The following is a 26,809-nucleotide window of genomic DNA, read 5'->3' as shown; positions in this document are numbered from 1 at the left end:
AGCGCCTATGGATGGATTTTTGTGCAATTGGACTGTTGAAAAGAACATTCTGAAACCGAAGTCCTTGTATATTAGATGGATTGTGAGAAGCATGGAAAGAGTAAAGTGTGCTTTGAGCATGACACGAAGCTTTGGGCAATTAGGTCTACGTGCGAGTGCATGTCCAGATAGGATTGTAATAATAGTGTGAAACTCCAAAATCGTTGTAATATAACGTAGTCAACATCTGTATACTATTATCCAAAGAACTATATTTTAGACTCTCAATACTGAAATACCTTTCACAACATCATTTTTTTAAAGAACAAGCTATGTAAACTGTTGCATATTTCTAAAATAAATAGTTTATTTTAAAATGTGATAATATTGTAACCTTTTAAACTTAACCAATAAAATGTTACATTATTACGTATTGAATTCTGTGCATCAAAAACCAGAGTTGAACTTTATCTATGCCCCACGCTAGTACAGCGGTATGTCTCCGGATTTACAACGCTAAAATCAGGGGTTCGATTCCCCTCGGTGGGCTGAGCAGATAGCCCGATGTGGGTTTGCTATAAGAAAAACACAAACACAAACTTTATCTAATAAAAAGTTTCATGATTAACTTTTACACTCATATTTTTAAACATCCAATTTAAAGACAAGTATATAAATTTCTTTTGTTTAGAGGCTCTCAGTGGCACAGAGCTATGTCTATGGACTTACAACGCTAGAAACCTGGTGCCAATACCCGTTTGGGCAAAACACAGATAGTCCATTGTGTAGCTTTGTGCTTAATTACAAACTAACCAAATATTATCATCGAATAATTAAGATTGCAACATGAACCATTTCCGCAGCACCGTAAAAATTATATGGAATTATGTATAAATGATCAGTGATAACAGACAAATTAAGGTTACTGCTTAATCAGTCATGAAGTACGTGAGCATTAGTATATTTATTAAGACTGCTAAAGATGAGTGTTGTTTGAAAACAGAAGAAATAGCAACAAAGTAGACTAATTGGTTTAAGATACATTAAATTCACCGGGAATTGACATGGGATCAAAACTGAGTACTGATCCCCTACGTCACTACTCGAAGTCCCAACGGGTATATGAGAGATTGACAAAAACTGTTCCATCGGTTACACAATTATAAGCGGACATACACACAGAAAGACTTTCGTAAATATAATGCTTTAGATAACGTCAATACTTTATATGAATTGTTGTCTTAGCTAAATCTTCTGTGTATGAAAATGAAACGTTTCACTGAATGTTATTTTGATTTATAACTTTTGTTCTAACTTCCTATAATTAGTTCAGTGACCTGGTAGTTCGAGTGCTCGGTTGCAACATGAGAGTAGCGATTTCGAATCCGTTATTAAACATGCTCGCCCTTTTAGCCGTGTGAGGCGTCATAATGTCAATGTTAATTCTAAATTTAATTAGTAAAAGAATGGTTGTCTTGCATCTAGTCTATCACTGGTATATTAGGGACGGCTAGCGCAGATAGACTTCGTGAACTTTGAGCAAAATTCCAAACAAACAACTAAACGTTTGGTCTAATATAGATAAGAATTTTCTGTCTGTATTAGCAACTCCAAAAGTCGGAAACGATATATTTTACAGTGTGACTTCTCTAGTGACACTTTTACAGTAATGTTATTTAAATTCTTCCTTTTCTCTTCGTTCCATGCAAAAGTTTTCAAAATAAGTGGAACCACATCTTGATACTAATTCATTGCTGCTGTAAAAGGGCTCGGCATAGCTAGGTGGGTTAAGACGTTCGACTCGTCACACCAAACATTTTCGTCCTTTCAGTCGTGGGGGCGTTATTATGTGACGATCAATCCCACCATTCGTTGGGAAAAGAGTATCTCAAGAGTTGGCGGTGGGTGGTAATGACTAGCTGCCTTCCCTCTAGTCTTACGCTGCTAAATTAGGGACGGCTAGCACAGATAGCCCTTGAGTAGCTTTGCGCGAAATTCAAAATAACAAATAACTGTTGTAAAAAAATTATTTAATGAAAGTTTATAAAACAGTCTAAAATATTTGTAATTTCCCTCTGCATAAAATTTATTTTTGTTTCTCAACCATGTCTGTTTCTACAAATGTTTTTTATTTGTTTTTTAATTTTGCGCAAAGCTAAACGAAGGCTATCTGAGCTAGCCGTTCTTAATTTTACAGTGTAAGGTTGGAGGAAAAGCAGCTAGTTATCACCACCCACCGACAACTCTTGGGCTACTCTTTTGCCAATAAATAGTGGGATTGACCGTAACATTATAACGTCCCCATGGCTGAAAGAGCAAAATATTTGGTTTGACGTGGATTCGAATCCGCGACCCTCAGATTACGAGTCGAGTGCCTTAACTACCTGGCCACGCCGGGCCTTCTACACATGATAAAATGATATGCAGAACAATCTAAATATCTGTGTGCAATAATATTGATCATTCCTATAAAGCACTTTTTATTTGATGTAGTATTTAGTTTTCAAGAGAAATGTGCTTTTCATGAACAGCTTTTAGAAACACCTTGGAACTCCAAGTAATGTCTGTTATCTATCATGTTTAGCACTGTCGCCATGGCTTAGGACCGTATACTGTTACCAGTAATTTGGTTGATTGATTGCGCACATAATGACGACTTATATTTTACAACATTGTGGTCTATTAAACAATTTAACGTTACATTAGTCATAATGTTGCTCAACTTTTCAAGTACTCACACCACAAAAAAACACAAAAGTCTGTTTCACAAGAAGAGTTTGTGACGGAAATTGAAGAGCTCGCATTAAACTAAGCGTTGAAACAAACCACGTTATTAGACTTCCATACGTTGTGCATTATTTTTCTAGAGATAGGTTATGCATATCAGTTTGAGTTATGTAGAAATTACACGAAGAAAAAAATCATGAAACCTTGATTACCGATCCTACTGGCCAAACCGGTTTCCGTGATGAAGTTTAGCTCAGTTCTTTCTCTTCTGGAAATTCCTTTTGGGCGAATAATCTTAGCTGATAACTAGCAACTAAAAACCACAAAGAAAAAGTTTAATTACTGGCTCAATTAAGTATTTCTCTTTACATTTATTTGAAAGTTTTTCTGATTTGAATTATGACATAATTATTCTTAAACAAACTACAATATGTTTGTGGAAAAGTTTCTTACACTCGCGAAATGACATCTTCTGTCTTTAGTAAGTGTTCCACTAAGGTAAGAAGATTTTCTAACTCCACTATTTCTTTGATTTTTTCTTTTTACGTTTTGTCTACTGAATGTCTGATTTTATATATGATACATATAATAACCCGAGAAGTTTCACATGTAATATTAATCTTTTCAATAAGAGAAAAATGGCAATGAACATATATACTCAATGCACTGTGCCCAGCATGGTAAGATGGATAAGGTACTCGACTCGTAATCTGAGGGTGGCAGGTTCGAATCCCTGTCACACCAAACATGCTCGCCATTTCAGTCATGGGAGCGTTATTATGTACGATCATTCCTACTATTCGTTGGTAAAAGAGTAGCCCCAGAGTTGGCGGTGGGTGGTTATGACTAGTTGCCTTCCCTCTAGTCTTACACTGCTAAATTAGGGACGGGTAGCGCAGATAGCCCTCGTGTAGCTTTGCGCGAAATTAAAAAAACAAACAAACAAACTCAGTGTACTTCAAGGATATGTTAGTTCCTGTTAATCCTATGACAAACTCTATTAATCAACCTAAGAATCTCACGAGGTTATAGAAGCCTAAATGCCTGCGAGTTTAATCAACCTAGAGGACATTTTGTGATTCTAATAGTCTATTGATGTACAAAAAAGGTATATTATAGTTTATATTAATATAACAGTTCAATAGTGCGCTAGGTTACCAGTTAAGAATTCATATTATTGAAAGAGCTACTGGAAACAACTAAATTCATAATGTAACATCGGCGTTCTTAAGTGTGAAATCGGAATTAATCGAATACATTTTGTTACTACTTGTAACCTGTGTTTTGAGAGATTTTGGTTATCTTCTAATAAACATTCTGAGAGCTAGTGTCACTTAAATCCATCTTTAACACGTTTAAATATTGGAGCTAAATAATACAAATAGAAAAAAATAAGAAGTTTTAATGGATTACCTCTATCACAGAATTGCAGTTTTAACACCAAAAAAAAGTATTATAGGCCTAAAATATGTAATAAAAATCAAGCACATTGCACGTTTTTCACATTTCTCTTAAATGGATTAAACGAAAGGCTTAGTAGAGAGCCAATTATGGAAGCTCACAAGTGGCACAGCGTTATGTGTGCAGACTCACCCTCTTAGAAACCGGGTTTCGATACCCACGGTCGGAAAAGCACAGATAGCCCATGCTGTATTGTTGTGCTAAATTACATTTAATTAAATAATCAAATCAGTTATGGAGAGCAAAACGTAGATCTCTAACAATTTTGAATCCATAAGAAATCCATAAAGCAGAATTTATCGCAAATATTATATTTATTAAAAAATCTGTTTCATACCTTCTTGTCAATATTCCTCTTTGTAAACAGAAACCGGAAAAATAGCTAAATGTTAAATTATTTTAACAACGAATTAGTTATATGTAATTGTATGAAATTATGAAGCTCTATAGATAACAAACTCAACGCTCTAAAGTCTTCAAGTAAGCAGATCTCGTATATACAATTTGGTTATACTGTACTAAGATGTGTCAGATTAATGACATGATATTCTGGGAAGTAATACAAGTGTACATTTTGATGGAGTTTAGTCACTTATCCTTAAATATACTGTATTCCATATAAATTTATCAGATTCCCGAAAAAAATATGTGGTTGATTATGCATTATAAAAGATATTTTTAGAAGACCTAAACATTATGTTTCTGTAGACCAGATACTTAAAAGGAAGTTTCTTAATTAAAGATGTCCAGATAGGATTGATTGTTTCATGTCTTTGTACATCTGATTGCTCTGCCCTGTCTTTTGTGCTTTTATTTGGAATATTTTTTTATGTTTTCTTATACATGTTTCTATTTTAAAGAACTGATAACATTTTTTTTATGGATCACTTTCATTCTATTTTTTTATTTGAAGATACATGAAAAAAAGATGTAATTTGGTAAGGTGTTTGTCAGGACAAAAAATCATTCCTGTCGTTGCGAGTCACTTAAGACCGTGAAGTGTTTAACTAAGCCCCCAATCAATCAAAACCAAATAAAAAAATATTTTGACATAGATTCAAAATAGATTTATCAATGCATTAATTTTCTTGCTTTGTGGCATAAGCTACGTAGGTTTTAATGAAACTCAAAAATCTATGACAGATCAATAACCAGATATATAGATAAAGTTTAAGTATTTTTCTTTGCTTCTAATATTGTTTTCTAACACCTTCTCGTAAACATACCAGTGTATCAACATATTTCGTTTTTGGTTTGTTGCATTCTTTTAAAGATTAGAAGTCTGAAATATTGAATTTCTGTTCAAATAAAATATGGAACTACTAAAGAAAATTGAGATTCAAGTGACATGTCAAATTGTCCACTTTTAAGTGTGTGAGAATCTGGAATTTGTTATTATTATTTACAGAGTAATATACTTACTAATTGGCACAACTTCTATTGGCTTATTTAAAGAGCCTCTACTATTAACGATCCCGCTTCTTAGGTTACATGATTATGCAGATATTTTGTAATTTTAGTGAAATAGTTAACACGGGGGGATCGTATTTATATCTTGGGTTTTTGTTATCGTTATAACTGGTTACTTAATGAATTAAATAGAAATCAGTGTGTTAGCTCTATACTCTCTCCACTTATTAAAACTTTATTAAAATATATTGATTTATATGCAAATACAAAGTTTTTTTTTCTTTCACATATTTGTCTTTTTTATAGAATTTTGTATTCTCTATACCCCGAGATATATCCGTTAAGCAATTCCAGTAATAAGTTGTTGAATTAGTCAAAAATATTCATATTAGTATATTTTAAACTTTTTCATGCTATATTCATATAAATAAGATGTATATATCTAATGGAATATAAAGATGTATAAACTTACATTACACAATAAAATGTCATTGCAGGGCAACGCAAAATCTTCAATTCGGGAATATCTCGGAGCTATCAGAGTTGAGTTGATTATATTTCCATCCAATGAAGCTTTATGTTTGTGACAGATGTTTTTTTGTTCATTTATTATAAACAAAGTCAAATTTAATTTAACTGAAAAGGCAAGCATTTATTAGGCTATTTCGAAGCGTATGAGACATAAATATAATGCAAGAAGCTCATTCGTTTTTCTTTCTTCTTAAGACTGATAAAGCTTATAAAAAGATATCACTATAATTTCGTGTTTCTATGATATTCAACAAAATATATTTCCATAACTGTTAATTATTTTCATCTGTTAATGAGTATCTTAATGAAATACTTGTTTTAACAGCTTGCTCAAACCTTGACAGGCACTACTCTTCGTAATAAAAAATACAGCAAAAACTTGAAAGTGCTCTGTAACTGATTATTAACTATTACTGATTGAATCAAGACGGCAATAATTGAGTTATTACTGATCCAATATAATAGTTACTGAGTTATTAGTGACGAAGTATAACAGATTTAAAATGTGATAATAAAAACCTTTGCTTGTATAAGACCATGATCGGGTGTTAAACGGGAAAAAAATCAACAAAAAATGATAGCTTTGATCATTTTAGTTTCCCACTGTGAGTCTATTTCTTTTATCTACCGCGCTTTTTACGATTTTTTTTCAGTTACCAACTTCACAGACAAAAAAAAAAAGATTCCGTGAAAATTAGCGGCGTCATTTTAGTGCCTCTTAATGCAACTTAAGTATACTTTATAGATAAAAGGTAATAATTCTTTATGTACTTAAAAAGATTTGGAAAAAGATATCCCTTATTTAATAGCAAATGATATTACGTGAACTAAATTTTTTCAGAAACGTGGATTTTTGTTCTGTTTCAAGTATGAAATAAATGTGATATTTATTGCTAGAATTGATAAATACATTCTAATTTAACTTGTTTTTATATATTAGTACGAAAATTAATAAAAACGCAACACATAAACTCTGAAACTACAAAGAAATAGAAACTTTTAGCATTCAATTCATTCCTTTTAGGCCCGGCATGGCTAGTGGATAAGGCACTCGACTCATAATCCGGGCCTGGAATGGCCTAGCGCGTTAGGGCGTGCGCTTCGTAATTTGAGCGTCGCGGGTTCGCGCCCGAGTCGCGCCAAACATGCTCGCCCTCCCAGCCGTGGGGGCGTTATAATGTGACGGTCAATCCCACTATTCGTTGGTAAAAGAGTAGCCCAAGGGTTGGCGGTGGGTGGTGATGACTAGCTGCCTTCCCTCTAGTCTTACACTGCTAAATTAGGGACGGCTAGCACAGATAGCCCTCGAGTAGCTTTGTGCGAAATTTCAAACAACAACAACAACTCATAATCCGAGGGTAGTGGGTTCGAATCCCCGTCACTTCAAACATGCTTGCCCTTTCAGTCGTGGGGCCTTATAAAGTGACGGTCAATCCCTCAATTCGTTGATAAAAGAGTAGCCCAACAGTTAGCGTTGGTTGGTGATGACTAGTTGCCTTCTCTCTAGTCTTTCACTGCAAAATTATGGACGGCTAGCACAGATAGCCCTCGTGTAGCTTTGCGTGAAATTTCAAATAAACCATTTTTTTAGCCGCGTCATAGCGGCTTACAGGACGATTATGAGTTTGTTTGTTGTTGTTTTATTAAGTACAAACTTGTAACTCATAGCTACCGTCAACCTTTGACTGATTTGAGATCTAATTACAGTTTTGGATTCAAGTTATCAAGGCCTTTGGGTTGATGTATTTGTTCTAGGTCTCATAGATTAATTTACACTAATCTTACTTTAAAAAATTCATTTTGAGGGTAGGTTAATAGGTATTCTGATGGGTAGTAAAATCGAATCGAGTATAAACGCTTGGTACTGGTAGAGCACCAAAGTATTGCTATTAAAAGAAAAAGAAAATTTTATTATAGGTTATCTTATCTTAATCCTGCCTAAAAGAATATGAAATGCCGCGGCTATTGAAGATTCCTTCTTTTTTTGTAACCTTTAGCATGTTAAATTCTGTTTAGTTTGTCAAGCATAGTGAGAAAGTTATGTTTAAAAAATTCCAGTGTATTTTCTTTCTTTCTGTCTTTTTATATAAAAATAGCTAAGTATCAACCTAAATGATAACACTGGCCATGAGCTTTATATAACATTGCAGTTACTTCAGCTATGATACGTATAGCATAACAAAAAATACAAAATTGGTGTTTAAGTACTATTCAAATGAAGTCTTCATTGTCGCGTAGAGACAGCTGCCGAAACAGCAAAAAATTAACAATACAGAGATTGTTCGGAAAAATAAAGGCCTTAAGGCACATTACACATATTCGTAATAATTAGTGCTAGATTATGAGATTTCTATAAATCATGAATTTTAGTTTAATTTTCACATAGTTCTGTCTGATAGTTAAATTTGTGAATTTTTTGTACATAAAATAATATACATTAGAAAAAACGGTGGAGTTGTTCAAAGACAATGCCACATCATGGGTTATCTCCACTTTGTCTACTGCGAGGAAATTGAACCCTGATTTTAGCGTTGTAGCTCCGAAAACTCATCAATAATTCACTGGGGAATCCAAAAAAATGGATTGTTTGTTTTGGAATTTCGCACAAAGCTGCACGAGGGCTATCTATGCTAGCCGTCCCTAATTTAGCAGTGTACGACTAGAGGGAAGGCAGCTAGTCATCACCACCCACCGCCAACTCTTGGGCTACTCTTTTACCAACGAATAGTGGGATTGACCTTCATATTATACACCCCCACGGCTTAGAGGGCGAGCGTGTTTAGCGCGACGCGGGCGCGAACCCGCGACCCTCTGCTTACGAGTCGCACGGCTTAGAGGGCGAGCGTGTTTAGCGCGACGCGGGCGCGAACCCGCGACCCTCTGCTTACGAGTCGCACGCCTTACGCGCTTCGCCATGCCAGCCCCCCCAAAAAATGGAAACTTTAACTAGAATTTCTATTTAGTTGGTATTTCATGTTTCTTAAGTGTTTTAGAAGAAACCTGTATAACTTAAATTTCTTGAAGTAAGAGAGCACATAATGAAACGAAATACTATGCTCTCCAACTGATTAGTATATATATATTCTTATGTTTCATGTTATGTTTCAAAATTGGAGTGTAATGATATTGCTATTTCACATTTTTATTTCTCAAGAAAATTGTTTACAACACTAGATGAAGGACTCAGGCGTAATAATGTCGCCCCCCGCTAGTACATCGGCATGTCTACGGATTTACAACCTAAAATCAGCGGTTTGATTCCTCTCGGCAGGCTCAGTAGATAGCACGATGTGGCTTTACTGTAAGAAAACACACACATAATAACGTCTGAGTGTTTTGGACAGATAGGTGTTAACATTTGTTTAGAAAGGTTCAAGAGAAATGATTTTTACTATTTCGACACGATGACGTTCTGAGCGTCTTATTGAACGTCGGTTCACAAGCATACACGTTTCTATAAAAAATTAAGCATTTCTTAAAACAGAAATGAAAAAGTAGTTTGATATGTCTTCATGTTTTTGTTCGTTTAGTAAAACTGAAATATTGATGCAAATAATTTTATATGAAAACGTTATTGCGTGCCAATTTCATAGCACATGAAACGCTTATGTATAATTAACGCTGAATGAAAAACATTATTAGAAAAGTTCTATTAATATATCTCCTCTCACTAGTTCTCTTTTTTCTTCTAAATACATGAGATTTTTGTACTACTCGGTAAGAATATTGGAACAGATAAACGTTGAAATGACCATGTTACAAAATCTTTCCAGGTCCTAATGACGAGTGGTTTGTTGAGTTCAGTCCAGTTCTGGTGACCACAGTTGCTGGAGTAGCAGGATTAGTATGTGTGATCCTAGTAATTATCGTTGTTGTTAAAATCCGTTCGAGAAGAAACAGAAAAAGAGTTGCAGGTTAGTTGGTTTTATTAGGCCTTCCGCTGCTCTTAACGTCACACAGAATGATTTATTTCTCTTAAAAGCATTAAGCTAATGTAGTATCTAATGAACTGAATAATATAAAAAAGCATAATTCATAGAAACTAAAAAAAACAGATAAATATCGCTTTGAAACATTTTTATCACTCACAGGTTCTAGAATTATCTTTTAAGATGTTGAAATATTTAAATATTTATTAAAACCGTTTTGGTGAAATACACATACACACAGTTTTAATAATTTTTATTTTATTTATATTTATAAGGTGTTTACGAATTCAAATATTAAAGTTTAAACATGAAAACGCATCCCTGCTTTAAGTCTAACACTTGTAGAGTAACGAGTATAATTTAAACGGTTACAAATTTGAAATGACTAACAGTTAAATCTTTTATTTGCACGGATGGATCCCTCAGCAGATGTATCTTATCATGCCTTCAAATATGAGGCTTATGGCTTTATGTTGTCTCAAAGAAAACTAATAACATTTAAAATCATGAACTAAAGTAGCGAAACAGCAAAAGTTAATTAGCATATTGCCTTTAAGTGTGATTTCTTCACACAACTTTGTGGTATATTCGAGAACATATTTATGCTCTTCCTTTTGAATATTTAACAAATTCATATACAATGTATGAAGATTCACGAGCTGAATTACATTTAAACTCAATACTAATATATTTTTACACCCATTTTCGTTCCAGATGTTTAATACTTTGTTGTTATCTCCCTATTTTGACAGTTTATTTTCATTCTATTGTAAAGAACAATTTTATATATTACGGATAAAAGAGCAAACAGATTAATTATTGTAAATAAACTTGTAGATCTCCATTTGAAACAAACTTTGTGACTCACTTTTCTATTAGATTTTATATTGTTAACGTCTGGTGCTAAAAGAAAAACGTGTTCATTGAGGAGTTTGTTTAAGCTGGAGCAAAAGTTTCGTGAAACTTACAAATTAACGGAAAAAAAGCTTTAAATTAAACCAAATTCATGTGTGAAGATCATACTTTTAGTTATTACGGTTTTAATGTAATAAACAAATATAATTTTTTCCCAGCTTCTCTACCCATCATTTAACACAATTCCAGTAGATATTCTTCTGTAATCAATCACCAAACTAGAGTTAGTTTTCGTTCTTTCTTCATTGCAACTGCAGAAACTAATGTTGTGGAAAACCCAAATTATGGTTAGAAAATCCTCTTCAATTGTTTTGTTTGTTTGTTAAGCCTTGTTGGTCAACCAGCTATAATGATTCCTAATCCACTTCATAAAACGTATATATATATATATATAAGGTCACCATACAGGCTAGGTTACGAAACAGCTTTTTGGATAAGTAAAACAAGCCTAATATCTTAAATATAAGAAAACGATGGCATGGAAGAGAGCACAAAATGTAACGGACAATAAACGGACTTCATAATTAAATTAATAAAATTATAAACAAAAATAAATTAGTTTCTTTCATTTCAAAGAAGTTTGCAGTGATAAACAATTAAAATGTTTCTGTGTTCTTATATTCTCTCCCAACACAACACTACACAGTTTTTTTTGTTGTTCAAAACCTATCATGAAAGGCATACATCTTAAACGAATATTTCAAATCAAATGACTAGAACACGTTATCAACATTGAACTGAAATAGCCCTGGAATGTCTTATATGCATGTGTCATATATTTCACAACTAAATTTTCCAAATTGTTGATAACTCCGTAGCATTAGTAACGTTGCAATATTAGATGTATTTATTGTTATTATTTAATTGTTAGTTGAAGGCTAAAGCATCTGTCTTAAATATTGTTTGAACATTACACACACTACTTAGCTCAGACTAGCATGTTCTCAACGTTACATAAGAGAAATCTCCAATCTAAAGAGAAAAATGAAGAAGGAAAAAACTTAAGCTTCGTCATTAACTTGATCTTTCATTAAAGCGTATCTCAGAAACGTAAGGATTGACAGAAAACATGTATTACACACACACACACATAAATACTTATATTTTTTACTTAGATTATTTTTGTCTTACTTTAAAGTATATGAAGTGTGTAGTGCATACAAATTTAGAAGAAAATTATGGATTTTTTTTCCAACAGGAAAAACTTTCTTCGGAGTCGAAAACCGGTACGTTTTAATACTTTCTTTTATTTGCAGTTTTAAAAGGTTTAGGAACTAGAAAATTAAAGTCTGAACATATTAAAACACACTCGTGTTTAAATTTTAACACATGTAGGAAAAAACATGTTAATCACGTTTCGTTTTAGTCGTTTAATCCATAAAATTTTGTCTTGAAGTCTCTTTACTAATATGAGTTTAAAAATATCCACACACATATATTAATAGGTGTATAATATAAAGAAAATATAATATAAAGCTGTATAATAGAAAGTTTTCCCGCTTAAGTCTATTTAGAAGTTTAATGCAACAAAAAGGTAAGTATTCTTTTATTTTGATTACTGTTTATTCAACTCTCATATTTTTAGATATAAGGGCTTATAATTTGGACTGTCCATAGTGAAAGGTAACTAATTCACTATACATCAGGCCTTGCATGGCCAGGTGGTTAAGGCACTCATCTCGTAATCTGAAGATTGTGGGTTGGAATTCCCGTCACACCAAACATGCTCGCCCTGTCAGCGGTGAGGTATTATAATGTGACGCTCAATTCCACTATTCGTTGGTAAAAGAGTAGCCCAAGAGTTGGCGGTGGGTAGTGATACTTATCCGATCTCCCTTTAATCTTACACTGCTAAATTAGGGACGGCTAGCGCAGATAGCCCTCGTGTAGCTTTGCGCGAAATACAAAAAAAAAGACACTTTACATTGGAAATTAGAGGTTTGCCTGAATATTGAATGTTAAAAACAGTCTACCCCAGTTTTCAGACTAACTTCAGCACTAATTGTCTGATTATCACAGAGTCGCTACACTCTAAATGTAGGGGTGATAATGCACTCATTAGGCATAATACAAATACACAAGCTGCAAAAATCGACAGTAACAGAGAACTTCACTTTAAAAGATGGTTCCGACCCACTTTTATTTGGTTTTCTAATCAACAATCCCTCGTTTGGCAAGACATCATTGCCAAGATACCATACCAGAAGGTGACCAATCCACCAAATAATTCATCTTTTTTTCTTATTGTTTCAGTTGAGATAACTAAACTTCTTTATCACTAACATCAGTTTAAACATAAATTCTCTTTACGTGTTTCTGGGCTGTATACGATGTCATTGCTTACTTGTAATAGCTATTAGTAATTAACACAAAAATCGTAATTCTAGTGTGAACAATGTTATCATTATTCCTTGAAGTGAACTTTCTCACAGACCTATGGTATCGCTATAAAAGGCTTAAGTACAGGATGAAACTATAATTACTAGACAAGTATAGATGGAAATTAGATGACTGTAATACACAGAATACTCAATGCTTTGTATACTATACAATTGATGTCTATTGGGAGCCAACCCCTATATTATGTATAAAGTGAATAAATAAAAAATAAATCAATACACATAATACTAAATTTTATTACACATTCATAAGATACATTTTCTTCCTTTCATATGCAAAAACACGTCACAAAACAAGTAATAAAAATATTTGTAAATGCAAAACGATGTAAAAAATATAGATGTTATAAAGAAATCAAACAAGAATATAGTGATGACAAATATACATAGAACACGAATAAATGACTTTCAATATGAAATTTTTATGTTACACCATAAAACGCGTGCTTGCCATTAATATTTCTGCAGTTAGAAGTTACACATTTTTGACTGTCGGTAGTCAGTTTGTTTATCAAATCATCATGATCATGTCAGGATAGGCATCAGTCTTGTGTAACGTAGAGCCAAGGACCTAAATACAAAAAAAAACTGTGTCAAAAGATATTTTGATTATTACAGACTATTACAGATTCTCGCTACGAAGTCGATCGAATTGACTGGCCTCGTATCCATTTTGTATAATATTAAAATTTATTATTGAAAGTCGCATAGGGATGATTTATCTATAGCTGTGTCATCACTATACATTTGTTTGCATTATTTTTGTCACTACTGCCTTCCCGATATTATTTTACATTTAAATGTCTTTATTGCTTGTATACTTTTGTTTCCTGAAGAATAGATGCCTAATTTACACTAACTTTCATTACATATCGTGTCAACATTAATCCTGATCCTAGATGCTGGATTCATTCTAAACCAAATTCTATATGTTCTATTTGTACTAACCTGGATGGCAAATGTCTTGATGTTAAATGTTCGATTCTTACTAACCTGGTTACAGTATTTCTAGACAATCTTAGTTTAAATACAACGTCTTCGATTCTTGTTGGTATGGGATATGTGATTGATACAAGTATTTATCTTAATACTAGACACCTCATGCCCCCTAGTGGCTCAGCGGTATGTTTGCGGACTTACAACGCTAAAAACCGGGTTTCAATACTCGTGTGGACAGAGCACAGATAGCCCATTGTGTAGCTTTATGCTTAATTCAAAATCACAACAACAACAACATACACCACATTCGCTGTAATCCAGATAATAGTCTCGTTATGAGCCAAACAGTGAACTAATTAGCTTAATTTTAATTAAAATGTGTGTATGTTGTTCGTAAAGCTTTTAGTTGAAAAAGGTATTAGGAGAGAAATGAAAGCTTGTTGGAGTGATGTTTAGCTATTATCGTTGACTTTATGATGACAGCTGCTAGATTTTTGGTTTGTGCTAACAGAAGTTTAAGGAAACTTTTTGGATTTTTTTCACAAGAAAATCTTTCTCTAGAGATGGAAAACAGTATACACCAGCTTACGTAGTAGTTCGTATACTAAAAATGATTTTTCAAATAATTTAAATACCATGTGTCTGCGTCATTCTGACTCGAGTAAGATGTAACTCACTCAGTAGCTGGAAGTGCGACTGATCCTTACTCATCTGGATACATGGTTTCCTACTCAAAATAGTTTAGATACTAAGTATTTGTTACACAGTAAAACTAGATAGTGTAGTGTTTAGTTCATTCCAGTCTGACTTCTGACGTTGGATTTCCATTATACTAAATACTATTGCCCGATTCATAGTACTCCTGTAAGGAAACACATTATGCTTAACAGTTAGTTAATTCATTATTGATTTGTCATAGTCTGAGACTGAGTTTTTGATACGTAGCTTTTGGAGTGCTATTATCCGATTAATCATAACATTGATTATACGTTTCTGAACCGTAACAACTTGGATATTGGGTGTTGAACGGCTGTTTAAATATCTCATGATTATAATTTATTTGTTAAAACGAATAATAATCTTTCAGTTGTGGATATTAATTATTTCAGTATTTGCTTACATTGTCGATGGACTCTAGGTACCCGAATCACAAATATTTAGAGAGTGCCTGTTATTGTAAGAAGTATATACTTCGTGCAAAAAGGGGAGGGCTTGCTATCAGTAATTAATCAAAATAACTTACGTTTGGCATATGTACAATTTTCGTCTCCTTGTACAATTTATATAAATCAATCCAAGCGTATAGATAATGTGTAGTGTATTGTTGTTAAACGTAATACAAGCGATATTTACATTATCTCGTATACGAACCGTATACTACTAGGCTTTTAATAAACCGAAATAAAATAAAACAGCGATTAGAAATAACTTTTCCATGTGTTTAAGTACTACCCCTGTGATAGAGGAAGCTAATTGAACTACAGTCTACGGGGAAAATGTTTCGGTTTCTGAAACAAATTAGTGACGCGCAAGTGATGCTTACCATTGACAAATGTAATGTTATGTTGTAATGGTCTAAAGGAATTCGTTGTTACAACCAGATTTAGAAAAAAAAGAAATACAAAATTATTTTCCTTTGACAAGCATGAAAATATTAAATGCGACTTTCAACCTACTGAAATACAGAGTTGATAACTTATCAAAACACAGTAAAGAAATATGTGCCGGGTCTGGACATGAAATTAACGTTAATAAACAATACAAAGTGTAAAGTCAGGTTAATAAATAGTTCAATAAATCAAGAGGAAAAAGCAGACAAATAAAAAACACACCATGTAATTCCACGATAATAATATCCCTCATTTAAACTTGCAATAATATTAGTTATTATATCTGGTGAACTAACTTTTTAAAGCTCAATGTAGGGTTTTTATTCCCTTGTTAGGGCACAAGATTACAAATTATTTCATCTAACTTTACAAAATCTTGTGCCAAATATCTGTACATAATTTACGTACTTTTGTGGTACGATAATGATATCTGTACGTCACCGTTAGGGGAACTGATATCAGTCTCATAACACATATATATGTACACAAAATATATGTAACCATCATAACGTGAGTCAGAGTAACTAAAATTCATAGATAAATTGAACTATAGAAGGAATAATAAATGAAAGATAAACAAAACCATAACTGAATAAAAACTGAATTAGTTATCTCACAATATGACTATAAATCGTTTTATTTTTATTTATCAACTGTTTACATTTAAAGCTCTTGAGAACTTCATATTTTTTCTAATATTTATTAAGCATAACTTACAGAGGACACACTTATTTCAATGTCTAATGATTCTCTTTACAGCTTCTTCAGTGGCGTGGACTATGCACGATTTCAACAGCAACTGATATCTAATGTTTATAGCTCTGTAACCTTAGAATATAAAATATTTTGATATTGTGTGAGGCTTTGAACGCACAGCGTAACCTCTACTAAATACGTAGTTGACATTTGTACCGTTGTGGATAAACAAACGAAGACGTATGATATGAAAATACAAACATAAAATCCCCCATACAAGGAGTATATAATAGCATACACAAATCTATATATATAACAAGATTAGCGATAAAAATAAAAGCATATAAAAAGTCAACTTCAAAAGTATTAATAGCAAAAATATATATTAATTAATTTTGAAGTTATTAATGGCCTTATTAGCATATACTTCAAAATAAGGTTTTCTAACAAGAAAATAACCTTAAATAATCAGCTTCGTGCAGGTAACCTGTATGGAAAGTTGTTAATAAAATTAATTTTGCATATTTTATGTCTGAGGTTATTTACAGTCCTTACCTTTGAAGAAAGTGTAAAACGAAGAGATGAGTACTGAAAGAAAAGTTCATGGGTTTATGAAGACATGTTTTAATTCATTAGTTTCTGTCTTCTTTATTCCAGCCAACATTATCAATTGAAAATCAGTAGAAACCTAGCTAATTTTTCATTATTACCTACCAGACCGTATGTATGTCTTCTCTTTTCAACCTTTATTTATCTATTTTAAAGTTTAAAAAATTAACTGATATATTATTCAAAAAAAACTCCTCGATTAATTATAAATTTCAAATCATAGTTTATATCCCTTTCCGAAAAACAAATATACTGAAGTATACTAAAATACATAATTGTACATTTACTAAAGAGATGAAAGTGTAACAATGAAGACTAGCGCTGAGCACTACAGTCCATTATCAACAGTTGAAGACGAAAGAGGACCAGACATTATTCCAGGTAATTTTTTTCGTATCTTTAACAGCACCTGAAGGATTTGTACAAGTAAAATATATATTCTGACCAGTATGCAATTTTTATTTTAGTTATTGTTTAAAATGCATAAAAAAATTATGAGTAAACTGAACTGGTTGGCAACTTCCTGTTGTAAAAACATACAGTAATTGGAACACAACAGAATAATTAAAACAACCTTAACGGAATTATTAAACAGAAACGCATGATTGACGTTAAAACGTTTGAGAAAAATTAAAATCAGTTTTGAAAATTATTGCAACAGGAGTTACCGCGAACTTGAATATATTTTCGTTGATGGCGATTTCTTTATTTTTATCTCACAGCCAACGGGAATCTTGTAGAACTTCGGAATGTAGACGAAAATGAAACGTTTGTTGGTGACACAGTCAGATGGACAAGCCCTTTAGTTGGCGTTCATTCACAATTTCATTCACTTTGTGAAGTTAGTCTCGGTCCAGATATGGTAAGCTATTCATAAAACAAATTATTCTTGATCGATGCTAAGATGATTTACAAAACAAGAATATTTACATAATATTCAAATTTAAAATCTCCATAAAAAGTTGTTTTCAAAGATCTATAAGCCACGGATTTTCTTCTTTTTGTTTTAGAAGTTGAAGAGTATTCTTTGAATAAGAAACTGTTAGCTTTTTTCAGTTAAACTTCAAAAAATCTATTAAAACATGGTACAATCATAGATGCAACCCACTAAGTGTATGTTTTCTATCTGTATTTGTATTTCGTATATATGGTAAAACAGCTAAAACTATTACACGCCAAAATTTTGACTTATTGACTAGAGCAGTGGTTCCCAAACTGGGGGTAAATTACCCCATGGGGTAATTTAACAATTTATCGGGGGTAATGGAGGGATGACAGAAAAAAAGTTAAAATTCTGAAAATCAAGAAAACATTGAGGTAGCTGGTATTAGGATTGATGTTAACTTAGTCTTAGTATATAAAGTTGTAATTTAAACCTATTTTAAGTATGTAATAAAGTTAAACCAAATAACAATAAACATCAAAAACTAATATACAGTAGTAAAAAAGAAAAAAATATGTATCTAAGTGTGTGGTAACCTAAAAGTATTTTGACAAGTATGCTTCAGAACACAAGTCACTCAGTAACCCTGATGACTCATCGACGTGTCCAGTACGCGTCACTCACTGCCTGAGGTTGCCTCTATTTCACACTGTCAGTTTCTATGTGAGCATCAGCCGAGGTAGACAAAACCTGGTATGTATGTGTACTGCCCTGTGCAGTATAGTTAGTATTTACCTACTATTACATCATTCCTATGCTGAATAAGCTCTTTTAATGCTATCTAGAATGCCATGAAAAATAAATAATAAGTTCACATTGTTCACACTTTTTTATGCAGTTTTTCTTTTTCTGCAGATTAAACAATAAAATGTCTAAAAAGCGCACCTACTCTGACGCCTTTCTTCGCTATGGCTTTGTGAATGTACCTTTTGGTGGAGAGGATCGGCCACAATGTGTAGTATGTCACAAAGTGTTGACAAATTAAAGCCTCAAGCCATCAAAACTCTCAGCTCACCTCCAGAAGTGCCATCCAAATCTTCAAAATGAGGATCAGGCTTATTTTCAGCGCCGGACTGTAGCACTGAAGAATATCCAGTTCGGTTCATCTGAAATTCAAGCCCAAAAGCTTCAAGCTGCGGTCGAAGCATCTTACTTTGTTGCATATAAAGTTGCCGAACAACAAAAATGCCACACCATTGCAGAGAATCTGATTATGCCTTGTGCATACGAGATGGTAAGCAAGGTATGTGGGGAGAATCAAGCGAAGAAACTGAGTGTCATATCTCTATCAAACAACACAATCCGTCGACGAGTCGATGACATGGCATCAGATATTCTGTCCCAAGTTACAACAGAGATCAAGGAAAGCTCATATAGCAAATTCTCCTTGCAATTTGATGAATCGTGTGACGTAGCCAGTTGTGCTGTTCTCCTTGGGTTCGTTCGTTACGTCCCCCAGGCCAAGATCAAAGAAGAGTTCCTATTATGCGAAGATCTGCTGACAACCACGAAGGGAGAAGATATCTTCACTATAATCAACAGTTTCTTTACCACGAATGGATTGGATTGGAACAACGTTCAACAGGTAGGGAGAGATGTTTATATAAAATCTAGATTAGTATAAATACAATGAATTACATAGCATATAGTCATATAGTTTTATTTATTGTACAAGTAGCTGTAGTGTAGCTAATATTTTATACATAATTCACAAAAAAGTATCGTGCCTGTCGTACTGAAATACTAAAGTACCAAAATAAATTAAATTAAATTAAAACCATATAATTATAACGCAAAAGATAAGTAAGAATGACTAACTGACGCAATCTATAATAGTTTTTCTTTTTTAATCTAGGTCTTCGTCGATGGAGCACCGTCGATGATGGGTCGTAATCGTGGATTACGGGGCCTCATACAAGCTGTGAATCCAGAAATTTCTGTAGATCATTGCATCATTCATCGGTACTTTCTTGGATCAAAAAAGCCTGCCTGGTAATCTGAAATTAGTGTTTGAAGATGTGTTGAAAATCGTCAATTTCATCAAGTCCAGGGATGTGAATTCGCGCATATTCAGGGAGCTGTGCAAGGAAATGGGAGAGCAGTATCAAGTTCTGCTCTACCACACCGATGTTCGCTGGTTGTCACGAGGCAAGGTTGTACGTCGAGTCATTGAGCTCCGAACGGCTCTTCAGGAATTTCTGAAACAAGAAGAATCTCCTTTTTGCTACCAAGCTCACTGATAAGGAGTGGCTTGCTCGACTTTGTTACTTGGCTGACATATTTGCGGAGCTGAACAGTGATAATCTGCAACTCCAGGGCCAAAACACGACTGTCATTGATGCCCATCACACTGTGACTGCATTTCTGGGAAAACTAAGACTCTGGATTCGACGCTTGGAGAAAGGAGTGATCGCTCAGTTTCCCACCCTAGACCAGTTTGTTGAGGAGAATAGTTATGATACTGGATCACTTTTACAGACCATCAACAAAGAGATGAGCGACCATTTGAAGGGGCTTGAAACAAGCATGCAGCACTACTTTCCAGAGAATGACCTAAAAACAGCCAGTCTTCAGTGGATCATTCATCACTTTTCTGTACCTGATGAGGCCATTCATGATGATGATTTCCCTGCAAAGGAGGAGTGGATCACAATGCGAGCAAATGAAGCCTTGAAAGTCAAATTCCAAAACCAAAATGCAGATTTCTTTTGGATTTCACAACTAGCTGACTCGCCAACTATGTCCAAGAGAGCCTTGAAGTTGTTGGTATCATTCTCAACAACGTATCTGTGCGAGAAGGGGTTCTCAACCGTGCTGGGGATGAAAACAAAAAAGAGGACTCGCTTTAATGTTGCAAACGATGCCAGGCTGGCACTTTCAACCACAAAGCCAATAATTCCTAAACTAGCTTCAAGTATGCAACTCCATCCATCCCACTGATGTTCTTGACATCTTTGGCAATATTCATTAGAAATGCACAATGATCAAATACAATAATTAAAAGTGTAATTCAGTGTAAATAAATTATATAAATAAATTGTAAATAAATAAAGTGCAATATATCTCTAGTTTAATTTAGCCATATATATCAATGTTGAAATTATTTTGTGAAAGGGGTAACATGCTTAATGTGGCATGTTAAATTGGGTAACAAGCTGAAAAAGTTTGGGAACCACTGGACTAGAGGGAAGACAAACATACAGTCAGTAGCATTCTCTCTCTCTCTGTCTGTGCTAAGGGATTGATTGTCATTAATATAACGCATCCATGGTTTAAAGTGCGAATAATATTTTGTGGTATCACTCGCATTCGAACCCTGTTCGTCATATTCGAAATCCAGAGCTCTACCCCAAAAATAATCTTAGTTGTTGTTTTTTTTAGATTTACGTAATGAAAAATGTGTAAGTAGCTATTTATTAAACAGAGTTGAAATATTTCGACTTTTCCAGGTTTGTAAAATGACTTGATAAGGAAAGGTAATTTGGGGAGTCGAATCGCAAGCTGTTAGTTGTGGGTGAGAATTTAGATCGCCAAACGTGCTTTCCCTGTCAGTTGTAGGGGCGTTATAAAGTAACGATCACTTTAAATATTTGTTGGTAAAAGAGTAAAACAAGAATTAGCGCTAAGGGGTGTTCACTGGCTGCTTTCTTTCTTTCTTTCCACTTCTAAATTAGGGATAGCTGGAAGGAAAGAAGATAAGTACCAAATGAAAATCTCATAAAAGTAGCTGTTATACAAAGTTTATGTTGAAAAAACCTATAATTTTACGTAAAGTGTCATGCAATAACGAACGTATAGTTTGTTTTAAATATTTACCAATTTATCCATTATTGGAGAGATTAATACTAATATAATTTCAAAGATAATACAGAGTTGCTTGAAAGTTAAAGAATAAATATTTTAATAAAACATTTTATAATGAAACCACCACGAACCCACAGTACACCCCTAACCCCACATTTCAGAGCGAACTAAAATAAATAAATTTTGCAAAATCAAGTTTGATGAACAAACAGGCAGAAAAGTGCAGTCTAGGCAGTCAGATCTTGGTTATGTTGGTTTGTGAGTCAATCTAAATTTAGATCATTCATAAAATTAAGTTGTGTCGTATTCATACAATAATTTTAATATACAGAAAATTAGGTGCGTTTTAATAATAATCATAGTTTTTGTGTCATCTTGTGCTTCCCAGTAGCACAGCGGTATGTCTGCGGACTTATACTGGTAGAAACTAGGCAACTTTGTATTTAATAAAAAAACAAACAACTATAATGTTGATTATCAACAAAATTATAATATGTTATTAATCTGTGTGCTAAAAGTATAAAATGTATAGATAACAAAACTGGAAAAATATTTTTTAATTTAAATTTTTGTTGATTAAAGAGATTTACATTTTAATTAAAAACAATGGTGATGTACACAACAATATTCACTACATTTATAATGTTTCACCCCACACACACACACACCTTACAGCGATCTTGCATCCTCGTAACTAAAACCGTATTGGTTAAACAGTAATCGAACTATTCTGTAAATAGATAGAGGTATTTTGGTTTTATGACTCCTCCTATTTCGAGAAATCGAGTGTGACATAACGTAACACAAATTGTCTTTTAGATAAGTTACATACATATATATTTAGTTCATTCTTCTTAAATAACGGTTTGTCTAGAGTTGTTGCTCATTTAACATCATCTGATCTGAAAGCATCTGTTATTACGTGATTACTTGATCTCACCAGTCGACATTTGTTTATCGCAGGAGTTACCACTTTGCTCTCAACAGCAGAATACCTTTAGCCCACAAGTTCACCTTTCCTCATCACAAGAAACCACTCAAGATAGTGGATTAAACGTAAAGGTTTTGCTTTCATCACCAGCTATTCGAAGGATTAACCCTGGTATTCCTGAGGAGAAGCACATCTTAGAAGGAAAAAACACTGAAGTATGATTTATGAATAAGGTAAATAGACATGGGTGTAAAAACATTATAGCAGGTGTTTGATCGCTGAGACGCCATCAAACATCTAGGGATTTAGAGTTATAAAGCGAAAGATATAATATGTGAAGTTTCATGACACACAAACGCGCATCTTCTGTACAGTGTTCTGGATGTACATGAAAACATTATGCTTTCAACGGATAATATTTCATTTTAAAGAAAGGCATTTTAAGCAACTGTCGAAATATTTGAAATAAATAACTCGTCTGAAAATTCTTCTTTGAAAGTTGAATTTAAAAATATATAATTTTTACTAAATTAAATGGTTAGCAATTAACTCTTTAATTAAAAAGCAGATAACTAAATATGACATGCCATAATATCGTCCAGTTTGTAGGTGTAGGAGAGCTCCCAGTGGCACCGCGATATGTCTGCAAACTTACATTGCTAAAAATCGGGTTTCAATTCCCGTACTGGGCAGATCACATATAGCCTAGAGTGTGACTTGGTGCTTAGTTACAAATAAAACAAAAGGTAAAGGAGAAGGTTCCGAATCACATGAAAACTGTTAGTAGCAAAAATAAGGAAAACGTACATATTAAAATATCTCACTTATGCTAAAAATTTATATGTTAAGTGAATCAATTTAAATAAATCAACATACAACATATACACGTACATATAAGTTGTTACCAATATATTTTAAGTGTAAGAAAAGTTATTATTTAGCAGTATGTATTTAGATTTGCATTTGGTTAATATCGCCATTAACATAGTTTTCCTATTGTTTGTTTGTTTGTTTTTTGGAATTTCGCACAAAGCTGCTCAAGGGCTATCTGTGCTAGCCGTCCCTAATTTTGCAGTGTAAGACTAGAGGGAAGGCAGCTAGTCATCACCACCCACCGCCAACTCTTGGGCTACTCTTTTACCAACGAATAGTGGGATTGACCGTGACATTATAACGCCCCCACGGCTGGGAGGGCGAGCATGTTTGGCGCGACTCGGGCGCGAACCCGCGACCCTCAGATTACGAATCGCACGCCTTAACGCGCTAGGCCATGCCAGGCCACTAGTTTTTTTAATACGTATAGCTTTGCATGACCAAGCGGTTAGGATGCTTGACTCGTAATCTGAGGGCCGAGAGTTCAAATTTCCGTCACACTAAACATGCTCGTCCTTTCAACCGTGAGGACATTATATTGTGTGTCGGTCAATCCCATAATTCGTTGGTAAAAGAGTAGCCCAAGAGTTGGCGGTGGGTGTTGATGACAAGCTGCCTTCCCTCTAACCTTACACTGCTAAATTAGGGGCGACTAATGTAGACAGTGTAACATTGTGCAAATTTCAACAAATAAATAAAATTTTTTAATATGTACCAAAATAGAATAATTAATGTCGCTTTGCTTTCGTTATTTTCTGATAATAAACTAATAAATTGTTTTTACTTCACACAGCATAATTTTTGAAACAACTTTTTTGTATGGCTAACATTTTGGAATTATTTACCCAATGATACTTCAGTTACAACCTTCTCTCTAAATGAATTCAAGTTATATAAGGATTTTATCTTTTTTCATCTTGCATGTTCTAATGTATTGGTTGGTGTACGGTTTTATTGATTAACATTGTTAACTACTCTCAGATATTCTTCGAATGTACTGGAAGAGATTTGTTTGTCACGTTTATATACAATCACCTCATAGATGCGCACAACAATATTTATGTACATTTAAAAAGATTGCAAGTGTTAAGCAAATTTTAAGCTTAATAATAGTGAAGACATGATATTTGTCTTATATATGATCAAGTTTTGGTTTTGATTTTCAGTGAAATTTTGCAGGTAAATGCTAAACGAAAACGGTCCTTTCTTTACAGAGAAGGAACTAACTCTTCACCACTTAGCTACGGCTGTAACTTCCAATTACAAAAATCAAACCGAACTGAACAGGTGACGCCATTCTGCTTTTTGAACAGTAGTCCTGCTCTAATTTGTATGAAGATGGTACTTTCTGAGAGTCAAGAACCTCCGTAGAACAATAAAAACACCTTTGGGACCAGCCATGTGAAACGTTGACATCTTTAAAATGTAGATGATATAATTGTATCATACGGCACATTTTACACAACATAATCTTTTAGTACTCCAGAGATAAATAATAATAAAAAAGTATTAAGCCCTCCGCATAGAGGTGGCTTTATGAAGCATCTTTTTTTTCTTTTGTGGCACATTTACAAACTACGAAAGCAAAACAATAAACAAGTAATTTGTTGTGCTTCAGTTCATTTACGTTTCCAGCTTTGACTCAAGTGTTAGGTCACAACATTATGATAAAGAGGTATGGTGTACGTTAATTGAATTCATTATTTCCTGTGGACTTACTTGCCTTGCGTTTTGTTTTCATTCAAGATGTTCACTCAATCTGTGTACCTGTGATTACAATAAATTTTGCTTATAGATTTGCATAGTTTTTCTGTCTTCTGGATAGGAAATAAAATCTGGGATTACCTTCAATACTTGTTCAATAACTTGAATGGTTTATATTAAAATCGTTAACCCTAGAGTCCTAGACTAATAAAGTGGTTCGTGAAGAACATAATAGCTGAGTTTCAGTTAATTTAAAGTCTTTTGGATGAGCTAATTCATAATTACTTTGATGATTATCGTTCTCGCTTATGAACATATTTTGTTAACATAAAAAAATATATTGTTCTATATTACTTTTACGAAAATATTCATATGTTCTCAAAGATTAAAATCTACCACTCTTCTTCTAGTGACACAGCAGCATATCAGACTAACAACTTTCAAAACGGGGTTTTGATACTCTTGACGAATAGGACAAAGATATCCCATTGTATAGCTTTGTGTTTATTTACAATCAAAAAGTAGACAAGACATACTCGTTGCATGAATTACATAAATATTATTTTTTCTTATTTGTGATACTTAAGAATTACATCCAAAAGATATTCTTTAGCGTCAACTTTTTTAAAAATGCACTAAATGTGTTTATAATCAATACCAGTCTCAATAAAACTTTGTACAAAAGTGAATCTTGGTCCTTAGTTTTAAACTATGGGAAACGTGCTTTACTTTTATACATGAATAATTATATTTATAGAACTATGTTTATTTTAGTGTTTGGTGCCAGTTCAGTACGCTTTAATTTTTTAAAATCCTTAGAAATTGAATTGATAAAGGAAACGTATAATCACAAAAGAATACTGATCGTGCATTATTTCACAAATGTAAACAAAATTATCAAAATAATTAGCATAATTACTATGAGTAATGATTCGTATGTTTTCAGATATTAATTTAATTTAATTTTAATGAAACCTATATAAAATTCATGCTAATTAATTTGATAAACAGAAAGATAAACGATAATAAAAGTCTAGAGGACACCAATTACGTTTATTTATTTATAAATCAAGTACGTTTGGTGAAAAAGTTTGTTTTTTAAAAGCTTAAAATTTACTGACGTTACTTCAAATTAGCTGTAAATTTCTGCTACTGTTTTTAAATAGCACCAAGGCCCGGCAGAGCCAAATGTTTGAGGTACTCGACTCGTAATCTGATGGCCGTAGGTTCGAATCCTCTTCACACCAAACCTGCTAGCCCTTTCAGCCGTGGGACGTTATAATGTTACGACCAATCACACTATTCGTTGGTAAAAGAGTAGCCCAAGAATTGGCGATGGGTGGTGATGG

General features: G+C 33.5%; 1 protein-coding gene across 2 annotated transcripts in view; it reads left to right on the top strand.

The window, feature by feature from the left end:
• The window catches only part of LOC143238948 (neural cell adhesion molecule 2-like), a 40,485-nt gene extending 14,929 nt beyond the window's left edge, over nt 1-25,556 (top strand). For both annotated transcript variants that reach the window (XM_076479614.1, XM_076479615.1), the window contains 6 exons: nt 9,882-10,022; nt 12,151-12,178; nt 17,498-17,586; nt 17,928-18,067; nt 22,916-23,116; nt 24,971-25,556. In XM_076479614.1, the coding sequence (XP_076335729.1) occupies nt 9,882-10,022; nt 12,151-12,178; nt 17,498-17,586; nt 17,928-18,067; nt 22,916-23,104 (587 nt within the window). In that variant the 3' untranslated portion in view covers nt 23,105-23,116; nt 24,971-25,556. The remainder of the gene's footprint in view (nt 1-9,881; nt 10,023-12,150; nt 12,179-17,497; nt 17,587-17,927; nt 18,068-22,915; nt 23,117-24,970) is intronic.
• The last annotated feature ends 1,253 nt before the right edge of the window (nt 25,557-26,809 follow it).

The sequence above is a fragment of the Tachypleus tridentatus genome, chromosome 13 (assembly GCF_004210375.1).
Source record: "Tachypleus tridentatus isolate NWPU-2018 chromosome 13, ASM421037v1, whole genome shotgun sequence".
NCBI lineage: Eukaryota > Metazoa > Arthropoda > Merostomata > Xiphosura > Limulidae > Tachypleus > Tachypleus tridentatus.
This window is presented reverse-complemented; position numbering and strand designations above follow the sequence as displayed.